We start from the raw sequence: 10,710 nt of genomic DNA, 5'->3' as shown, positions 1-10,710 counted from the left end.
TCCAATGTCCCCAATGTCCCCAATGCCCCCAGTGCCCCCAATGTCCCCAATGCCCCCAATGTCCCCATTGTCCCCAATGTCCCCGTTGTCCCCAATGCCCCCAATGTCCCCAGTGCCCACATTGTCCCCAATGTCCCCGTTGTCCCCAATGCCCCCAATGTCCCCAATGTCCCCATTGTCCCCAATGCCCCAATGCCCCCAATGTCCCCAGTGCCGCCAATGTCCCCAGTGTCCCCAATATCCCCAGTGCCCCCAATGTCCCCAATGCCCCCAACGTCCCCGTTGTCCCCAATGTCCCCAATGTCCCCAGTGCCCCCAGTGTCCCCGTTGTCCCCAATGTCCCCAATGTTCCCAGTGCCCCCAGTGTCCCCGTTGTCCCCAACGTCCCCATTGTCCCCAATGTCCCCCATGTCCCCAGTGCCCCCAGTGTCCCCATTGTCCCCAATGTCCCTCACCTCCCCGCGCCGCAGCATGTCCCACTTGTTCATGATCTTCATGGCGTAAATCTGCCCCGACTCCTTCATCCGCACCACGGCCACCTGCGGCGTCACCCCGGTGTCACCCCGCTGTCACCCCCCCAGTGTCACCCGTGTCCCCCCCCCCCGTGTCCCCTCACCTCACTGAAGGCCCCGCGCCCGATCACCTTCAAGATCTCGAAGTCGCTTCGTTGCAGCTGCAGCTCCTGCAGCCGCGAGGCCACGGGCTCGGCTGGGGGGCACCCGTGGGTGGGGGTCAGCACCCGTGGGTGGGGGTCAGCACCCGTGGGTGGGGGGGAGCACCCATGGGGGTCAGTACCCATAGGGGTCAGCACCCGTGGGTGGGGGGGGGAGCACCCGTGGGGGTCAGTACCCATAGGGGTCAGCACCCGTGGGTGGGGGGGGGGGGCACCCATGGGTGGGGGGGAGCACCCGTGGGGGTCAGTACCCATAGGGGTCAGCACCCGTGGGTGGGGGGGGGGGGGCACCCATGGGTGGGGGGGAGCACCCGTGGGGGTCAGTACCCATAGGGGTCAGCACCCGTGGGTGGGGGGGGAGCACCCATGGGGGTCAGTACCCATAGGGGTCAGCACCCGTGGGTGGGGGTCAGCACCCGTGGGTGGGGGGGGAGCACCCGTGGGGGTCAGTACCCATAGGGGTCAGCACCCGTGGGTGGGGGTCAGCACCCGTGGGTGGGGGGGGGGAGCACCCGTGGGGGTCAGTACCCATAGGGGTCAGCACCCGTGGGTGGGGGGGGGAGCACCCATGGGGGTCAGTACCCATAGGGGTCAGCACCCGTGGGTGGGGGGGGGAGCACCCATGGGGGTCAGTACCCATAGGGGTCAGCACCCGTGGGTGGGGGGGGGGAGCACCCATGAGGGTCAGTACCCATAGGGGTCAGCACCCGTGGGTGGGGGGGAGCACCCATGGGGGTCAGTACCCATAGGGGTCAGCACCCGTGGGTGGGGGGAGCACCCATGGGGGTCAGCACCCGTGGGTGGGGGGGGAGAGCACCCATGGGGGTCAGCACCCATAGGGGTCAGCACCCATGGGTGGGGGGGAGCACCCATGGGGGTCAGCACCCGTGGGTGGGGGGGAGCACCCATGGGTGGGGGTCAGCACCCGTGGGTGGGGGGGGAGCACCCGTGGGGGTCAGTACCCATAGGGGTCAGCACCCGTGGGTGGGGGGGGAGCACCCATGGGGGTCAGCACCCGTGGGTGGGTGGGGGAGCACCCATGGGGGTCAGTACCCATAGGGGTCAGCACCCATGGGCGGGGGTCAACACCTATGGGGGGGGGGGGGGAGCACCCATTTGGGGATCAGCACCCATGGCAGGGGGGGGGGGCAGCACCCATGGGGGGGGTTCAGCACCCATGCGGTGGGATTTGGGGGTGCGGGTGGGGGGGGGGGCACAACCCCAGTACAAGCAACTGGAGAATCCGCTATGGGGGCAGTTGGGGCATTGGGGGGGCCCCGGGGGGGGGCACATGGGGGGAAATGGGGTGGCGGGGGGTGTGACAGTGTGTGTGGGGGGTGGTGACAATCCCGGGGGGGGGGGGGGTGACAATCCCCGGGGGGGGGGGTGACAGTCCGGGGGGGGGGTGGGGGGTGTGACAATCCCGGGGGCGGGGTTAACAGTCCCGGGGCGGGGGGGGGGGGGGTGACAACCCCGGGGGGAGGTGACAATCGCCGGGGGGGGTGTGACACCCTCGGTACCGGGTCGGGGGGGGGGCCGCCGCGCACCCTCAGCCCATTTATGGCCGCGCAGCGCTCGGCGCCCGCGGGGGGGGCCGGGCCCGACGTGCCCAGAAAAGGAGCGGAGCCGCGGCCCCCCCGCCCCCCCCCCAGCCCGGGCCCGGCCGACCGGGACACCCCCCCCCCCACTACAGGGACCCCGGTGTCCGGTCCCGCCGGCAGCAGGAGGGGCCGCAGGTGTCCGACCCCCCCGGTACCGGATCACAATCCCCCCCCCGGTACCGGATCACCCCCCCCCCGGTACCGGATCACCCCCCCCCGGTACCGGGTCACCCCCCCCCCGGTACCGGATCACCCCCCCCCGGTACCGGATCACCCCCCCCCGGTACCGGATCACAATCCCCCCCCGGTACCGGATCACCCCCCCCGGTACCGGATCACCCCCCCCGGACGGGACTGTTCGGTCCCCGGACACCCCCCCGCCCCGGTCTCGAACCCGGGTCCCCCACCCTGTCCCGGACCCCCCAGTCCCGTCCCCATGTCCCCCCGTGTCCCGAACCCCCCCCGGTCCCGAACACTTCCGGTCGAACCCCCGTCCCGGTCCCGGTGACTCCCCACTCCCGGACCCCCCGGTCCCGTCCCCGTGTTCCCCGTGTCCCCCCGTTCCCATCCCCGTGTCCCCCCGTCCCCGTGTCCCCCCGTCCCCATCTCTGTGTCCCCCCTGTCCCGTGTCCCCCCTGTCCCGTGTCCCCCGTTCCTATCCCCGTGTCCCATAACCCCGGTCCCCATCCCCGTGTCCCCCCTGTCCGGTGTCCCCCGTGTCCCATAACCCCCGTCCCCCTCCCCGTGTCCCGTGTCCCCCCGTTCCCATCCCCGTGTCCCGTCCCCCCCAGTCCCATCCCCGTGTCCCCCATGTCCCCCATGTCCCGTCCCCCCCGTCCCCATCCCCGTGTCCCCCCGTTCCCATCCCCATGTCCCCATGTCCCCCATGTCCCCCTGTCCCGTCCCCATCCCCATGTCCCCCCGTTCCCATCCCCATGTCCCCCATGTCCCCCATGTCCCCCATGTCCCCCTGCCCCGTCCCCCCCGTTCCCATCCCCGTGTCCCCCACGTCCCCCTGTCCCGTCCCCCCCGTTCCCATCCCCGTGTCCCCCCGTTCCCATCCCCGTGTCCCCCTGTCCCGTCCCCCCCCAGTCCCATCCCCATGTCCCCCATGTCCCGTCCCCCCCGTTCCCATCCCCATGTCCCCCTGTCCCGTCCCCCCCGTTCCCATCCCCGTGTCCCCCCGTTCCCATCCCCGTGTCCCCCTGTCCCGTCCCCCCCGTCCCCATCCCCATGTCCCCCTGTCCCGTCCCCCTCCCCATGTCCCCCTGCCCCGTCCCCCCCGTTCCCATCCCCATGTCCCCTTGTCCCGTCCCCCCCATCCCCATGTCCCCTTGTCCCGTGTCCCCCCGTCCCACCCCCCCGGTCCCCCCCCCCCCCCCGCTGCTCACCCCAGCTCAGAAAGTCCCGGACGTGTTTGTCGCTGTCGCTCCCGTTCCCGTCGCCGCCGTCCCGGAGCAGCAGCAGCCGGTGTCTCAACCCCCCCACCAGTCCCACCAGTAAGTCCAGTAGCGCCTCCAGTCCCAGCGCCCCCCGCCCCAGCGCCAGCGCCCGCAGCCGCTCCCGCCGCCCCGGGGGCGCCGCCATCGCCGGGCCCGGGGCCGCTCCCGCCGCCGCGTCCGCCCACCGGGAGGGGCGGGGAACCCACCGGGAAGTTGGGGGGGGTGGGGGGGGGGGGGGGGCGGACACACCGGGGTGGCGGGAGGGGGGGGGGGCCACCGGCTTTTGGCGCTACCGGGGATCGAGCGGTGACGCCGGTTACCGGGGGGGACCGGGAGCTCCTGCACCCGCCTACCGGGGACGGGGCAGCCGGTGAGTGCGGGTGGGAGCGGCCCCCGGGGTGGGGGGGGAGTGGGGGGGGGACACGGGTGTCACCGGGGATGGGACACACGGACAGGAGATAAACACGGGACTCACAACCCACCCCGAGTTACCGGGACACCGGGGTCCACCCCCCCCCGCCCCGGGACACCCCGTTGGGGGTCGGGACACCGGAACCCCCCTTCGGGATATCCCTGGGACAACGGACCCCCCCTCCGGGACACCGGAACTCAGCCGGGACAGAGGAACCCCCCTCGGGACACCCCCGGGACACCGGAACCTCCCCGGGACACCGGAACCCACCCGGAACACCGGAAAACCCTCCGGGACAGCCCCGGGACAGCGGGACCGCCCCGGGACACCCCCCGGGACACCCCCCGGGACAGCGGGATCCCCCGGGACCCCCCGGGAACCGCGACCCCCCCCCGCCCCGGTGCCGCAGCGCCCCCCACCGGCTGCCCCCGGCGCCTCCGCCGCCGCCGCCGGGCCCGGGAGCGGGTGGGGCCCGCAGGGGGCGGGGCCGCGCGTTGCCCTTTTAAAGAGCGCGCGGAGGGGCCGCCGCCTTGACCCCGTCCCGCCCTATAGAGACCCCATAGACACCCTATAGAGACCCCATAGACACCCTATAGAGACCCTATAGACACACTATAGAGACCCGTCCTGCCCTATAGAGACCTGTCCTGCCCTATAGAGACTCCATAGACACCCTATAGAGACCCCATAGACACCCTATAGAGACCTGTCCTGCCCTATAGAGACTCCATAGACACCCTATAGAGACCTGTCCTGCCCTACAGAGACCCCATAGACACCCTATAGAGACCCGTCCTGCCCTATAGAGACCCCATAGACACCCTATAGAGACCCTATAGAGACCCCATAGACACCCTACAGAGACCTGTCCTGCCCTATAGAGACCCCATAGGCACCCTCTAGAGACCCTATAGAGACCCGTCCTGCCCTATAGAGACCTGTCCTGCCCTATAGAGACCCCATAGACACCCTATAGAGACCTGTCCTGCCCTATAGAGACCCCATAGACACCCTATAGAGACCTGTCCTGCCCTATGGAGACCACATAGACACCCTATAGACCTGTCCTGCCCTATGGAGACCACATAGACACCCTATGGACACACTATAGAGACCCGTCCTGCCCTATAGAGACTCCATAGAGACCCTATAGAGACCTGTCCTGCCCTATGGAGACCACATAGACACCCGTCCTGGCCTATAGAGACCCTATAGACACCCTACAGAGACCTGTCCTGCCCTATAGAGACCCCATAGACACCCTATAGAGACCCGTCCTGCCCTATAGAGACCCCATAGACACCCTATAGAGACCCGTCCTGCCCTATAGAGACCCCATAGACACCCTATAGAGACCCCATAGACACCCTATAGAGACCCGTCCTGCCCTATAGAGACCCTATAGACGCCCTATAGAGACCCCATAGACACCCTATAGAGACCTGTCCTGCCCTGTTGAGCTTTGTTGTGTCCTGTTGAGCTTTGTTGGGTCCTGTCGAGCTTTGTTGGGCTCTGTTGGGCCCTGTTGAGCTTTGTTGGGCCCTGTTGAGCTTTGCTGAGCTCTGTTTGGCCCTGTTGGGCTCTGCTGGGCTCTGTTGAGCTTTGTTGGGCCCTGTCGAGCTTTGTTGGGTCCTGTTGAGCTTTGTTGGGTCCTGTTGAGCTTTGTTGGGCTCTGTTGGGTCCTGTTGAGCTTTGTTGGGCTCTGTTGGGTCCTGTTGAGCTTTGCTGGGCTCTGTTGGGCCCTGTTGAGCTTTGTTGGGCCCTGTTGAGCTTTGTTGGGCTCTGCTGGGCTCTGTTGAGCTTTGCTGAGCTCTGTTTGGCCCTGTTGGGCTCTGCTGGGCTCTGTTGAGCTTTGTTGGGCCCTGTCGAGCTTTGTTGGGTCCTGTCGAGCTTTGTTGGGCTCTGTTGGGCCCTGTCAAGCTTTGTTGGGCTCTGTTGGGTCCTGTTGAGCTTTGTTGGGCTCTGTTGAGCTTTGCTGGGCTCTGTTGAGCTTTGTTGGGTCCTGTCGAGCTTTGTTGGGCTCTGTTGGGTCCTGTTGAGCTTTGTTGGGCTCTGTTGGGCCCTGTTGAGCTTTGTTGGGCTCTGTTGGGTCCTGTTGAGCTTTGTTGGGCTCTGTTGGGTCCTGTTGAGCTTTGTTGGGCTCTGTTGAGCTTTGCTGGGCTCTGTTGAGCTTTGCTGGGCTCTGTTGAGCTTTGTTGGGTCCTGTCGAGCTTTGTTGGGCTCTGTTGGGTCCTGTTGAGCTTTGTTGGGCTCTGTTGGGCCCTGTTGAGCTTTGTTGGGCTCTGTTGGGCTCTGTTGGGTCCTGTTGAGCTTTGTTGGGCTCTGTTGGGTCCTGTCGAGCTTTGTTGGGCTCTGTTGGGTCCTGTTGAGCTTTGTTGGGCTCTGTTGGGTCCTGTTGAGCTTTGTTGGGCTCTGTTGGGCCCTGTTGAGCTTTGTCGGGCTCTGTTGGGCCCTGTCGAGCTTTGTTGGGTCCTGTTGAGCTTTGTTGGGTCCTGTGGAGCTTTGTTGGGCTCTGTTGGGCCCTGTCGAGCTTTGTTGGGCCCTGTCGAGCTTTGTTGGGCTCTGTTGGGCCCTGTTGAGCTTTATTGGGCCCTGTTGAGCTTTGCTGAGCTCTGTTTGGCCCTGTTGAGCTTTGCTGGGCTCTGTTGAGCTTTGTTGGGCCCTGTTGAGCTTTGTTGGGTCCTGTCGAGCTTTGTTGGGCTCTGTTGGGCCCTGTTGAGCTTTGTTGGACTCTGTTGGGTCCTGTCGAGCTTTGTTGGGCTCTGTTGGGTCCTGTTGAGCTTTGTTGGGCTCTGTTGGGTCCTGTCGAGCTTTGTTGGGCTCTGTTGGGTCCTGTCAAGCTCTGTTGGGTCCTGTCGAGCTTTGTTGGGCTCTGTTGGGTCCTGTCGAGCTTTGTTGGGTCCTGTCGAGCTTTGTTGGGCTCTGTTGGGCCCTGTTGAGCTTTGTTGGGTCCTGTCGAGCTTTGTTGGGCTCTGTTTGGCCCTGTCGAGCTTTGTTGGGCCCTGTCGAGCTTTGTTGGGTCCTGTCGAGCTTTGTTGGGCTCTGTTGGGCCCTGTTGAGCTTTGTTGGGCTCTGTTGGGTCCTGTCGAGCTTTGTTGGGCTCTGTTGGGTCCTGTTGAGCTTTGTTGGGCCCTGTTGAGCTTTGCTGAGCTCTGTTTGGCCCTGTTGAGCTTTGCTGGGCTCTGTTGAGCTTTGTTGGGCCCTGTCGAGCTTTGTTGGGTCCTGTCGAGCTTTGTTGGGCTCTGTTGGGCCCTGTCGAGCTTTGTTGGGTCCTGTTGAGCTTTGTTGGGCTCTGTTGGGCCCTGTTGAGCTTTGCTGGGCTCTGTTGAGCTTTGTTGGGCCCTGTCCAGCTTTGTTGGGCTCTGTTGGGTCCCCAACCCCCCCAAATTCACCCCAAATCCCCAGACACCCCCAACTCACCTCATAACCTCCAAAATTCACCTCCAGATGCCCCCAAACCCCTGAATTTTACCCCAAAATGCCCCCCACATTCACCCCAAAACCCCCCAGACTCCCCCCCAAATACCCCCACCCACCAAAAAAACCCCAAATTCACCTCAAAATCCTTCAGATTCGCCCCAAAATGTCCCAATTTTGGGGCAAAATCCCGCGATTTCCATCAACGACGTGGACTCGGAACCGATTATTTACACATTTATTACAATTTTGATCGAAACCTCCGGAAGGTGGAAAAATAAATCACCCCCCACCCCCCCCCTTTGGCTTCGAAATTTTTAATTTTAAATCCTATAAAATAAAATAATAATAAATTTTTTTGGTTTTTCTTGTTTTTTACAAAAAATCCCGTTTTTTACCCCGTTTTAGCCGCTCAAAAAACACCAAGGGGGGGGGAAATAACTCATTTGGGAGCAAATTTTTGGGGGAAAAAGCCTTAAAAATTGGAAATAATTAAAATCCGGGTGGTTTATCACTGAAAAAATCAAAATTTTGGGAAAATTTGATCAAAAATTGGGGTTTTTTGCCTCAAAAATGTGGTGGGTGGTTGTGTCTAAATGAGGAAAAAAAGGCGCCAAGAGGTTCTAAGTGTTAAATTTTGAGGGAAAAAAATCTGGTTTTTGGGTCATAAAATTGAAATAAAGGGAAAATTTAAGTTAAATTTGAAAATCTGGGGGTTTTTAACCCATTTTTGGTAAATTTGAGGGGGTTCAAGGTCCCGTTTTTCTTATAAATCGTCAAGAATTGGCCAAAAAAGTTGGATTTTAATTAGAAATAAAACAAAAAGGGCCCAAAATTACAAAAAAAAATATTAAAAGCTAAAAATTTGGGGTTGAAACGGGAAAATTTGGGTTTGAAACGGGAAAATTTGGGTTTGAAATGGGAAAATTTGGGGTTGAAATGGGAAAATTTGGGGTTGAAACGGGAAAATTTGGGGTTGAAACGGAAAAATTTGGGGTTGAAATGGGAAAATTTGAGTTTGAAACGGGAAAATTTGGGTTGAAACGGGAAAATTTGGGGTTGAAACGGAAAAATTTGGGGTTGAAATGGGAAAATTTGGGGTTGAAATGGGAAAATTTGGGTTGAAACGGGAAAATTTGGGGTTGAAACGGAAAAATTTGGGTTGAAACGGGAAAATTTGGGTTTGAAACGGGAAAATTTGGGTTGAAATGGGAAAATTTGGGGTTGAAACGGGAAAATTTGGGTTGAAACGGGAAAATTTGAGTTTGAAATAAGAAAATTTGGGTTGAAATGGGAAAATTTGGGTTTGAAACGGGAAAATTTGGGTTGAAATGGGAAAATTTGGGGTTGAAAAGTGAAAATTTGGGGTTGAAATGGGAAAATTTGGGGTTGAAACGGGAAAATTTGGGTTGAAATGGGAAAATTTGGGGTTGAAACGGGAAAATTTGGGTTGAAATGGGAAAATTTGGGGTTGAAACGGGAAAATTTGGGTTGAAACGGGAAAATTTGGGTTGAAAGGGGAAAATTTGGGTTGAAACGGGAAAATTTGGGGTTGAAACGGGAAAATTTGGGTTGAAACGGGAAAATTTGGGGTTGAAACGGGAAAATTTGGGTTGAAATGGGAAAATTTGGGTTTGAAACGGGAAAATTTGGGTTGAAACGGGAAAATTTGGGGTTGAAATGGGAAAATTTGGGTTGAAATGGGAAAATTTGGGTTTGAAACGGGAAAATTTGGGTTGAAATGGGAAAATTTGGGTTGAAACGGGAAAATTTGGGTTGAAACGGGAAAATTTGGGGTTGAAACGGGAAAATTTGGGTTGAAATGGGAAAATTTGAGTTTGAAATAGGAAAATTTGGGTTGAAATGGGAAAATTTGGGGTTGAAATGGGAAAATTTGAGTTTGAAACGGGAAAATTTGGGTTGAAATGGGAAAATTTGGGGTTGAAACAGGAAAATTTGAGTTTGAAACGGAAAAATTTGGGGTTGAAACGGGAAAATTTGGGTTGAAACGGGAAAATTTGGGGTTGAAACGGGAAAATTTGGGGTTGAAACGGGAAAATTTGGGTTGAAACGGGAAAATTTGGGTTTGAAACGGAAAAATTTGGGTTGAAATGGGAAAATTTGAGTTGAAACGGAAAAATTTGCGTTGAAACGGGAAAATTTGGGTTGAAATGGGAAAATTTGAGTTTGAAATAGGAAAATTTGGGTTGAAATGGGAAAATTTGGGTTGAAACGGGAAAATTTGGGTTGAAATGGGAAAATTTGGGGTTGAAACAGGAAAATTTGAGTTTGAAACGGGAAAATTTGGGTTGAAATGGGAAAATTTGGGGTTGAAACGGGAAAATTTGAGTTTGAAACGGAAAAATTTGGGGTTGAAACGGGAAAATTTGGGTTGAAATGGGAAAATTTGGGGTTGAAACGGGAAAATTTGGGGTTGAAACGGGAAAATTTGGGTTGAAACGGGAAAGTTTGGGTTTGAAACGGAAAAATTTGGGTTGAAACGGGAAAATTTCGGTTGAAATGGGAAAATTTGGGTTGAACCGGGAAAATTTGGGTTGAAATGGGAAAATTTGGGGTTGAAACGGGAAAATCTGGGTTGAAACGGGAAAATCTGGGTTGAAACGGGAAAATTTGGGTTGAAATGGGAAAATTTGGGTTTGAAACGGAAAAATTTGGGGTTGAAACGGGAAAATTTGGGTTTGAAACGGGAAAATTTTAAGTGTTATTTCCCCCCCATTTGGATGATTTTGATGGTTTTTTTGGGGTAAAAACCGCAAAAATAAGGAAAAAATGTCGTTCTGACAGCGTGAAAATTGTGATTTTTAAAAACGCCGGTTGGGAAATTTTCATTTTGGGGAAAAAAATTGGGATTTATTTACAAATTTACAGCAAAATGAGAATTAATTGAATTAAAGCCCAAAATAATAACAAGAAATCAATCAAATAATCGTCACCGCGCTATTTTTTCACCAATCTTTGCGTTTTTAGGGATAATTTGGGGGTTTTAATAAATTTTCGGGGTGTTTCGCAGAATTTTGACCATTTTTTTCCGTTTTTAACGCCTATTTTTATATTTTTTTACAAATTTTGTCGTTTTTAAGATTTTTTGTGATTTTTCATGTAGTTTTTTGGCTTTTTATGGGTTTTTTCAATAAATTTGTGCTT

The 10,710-nt window shown here is 57.3% G+C and overlaps 1 protein-coding gene across 1 annotated transcript; it reads right to left on the bottom strand.

The window, feature by feature from the left end:
* Positions 1-383: 383 nt before the first annotated feature.
* On the bottom strand, positions 384-4,591 carry LOC135576908 (myotonin-protein kinase-like; the record flags this gene model as incomplete). The annotated part of the gene is made up of 3 exons (XM_065044235.1): positions 3,666-4,591; positions 617-708; positions 384-539 (listed from the first exon to the last, which is right to left on the bottom strand). Coding segments are annotated over exons 1-3 (444 nt in total), but the record flags the coding sequence as incomplete, so codon positions are not given.
* Between the last annotated feature and the right edge of the window lie 6,119 nt (positions 4,592-10,710).

Source organism: Columba livia, chromosome 34 (assembly GCF_036013475.1).
Source record: "Columba livia isolate bColLiv1 breed racing homer chromosome 34, bColLiv1.pat.W.v2, whole genome shotgun sequence".
Classification (NCBI taxonomy): Eukaryota; Metazoa; Chordata; class Aves; order Columbiformes; family Columbidae; genus Columba; species Columba livia.
The sequence above is the reverse complement of the archived record's forward strand: the minus strand, read 5'-3'. Positions and strand labels throughout refer to the sequence as shown.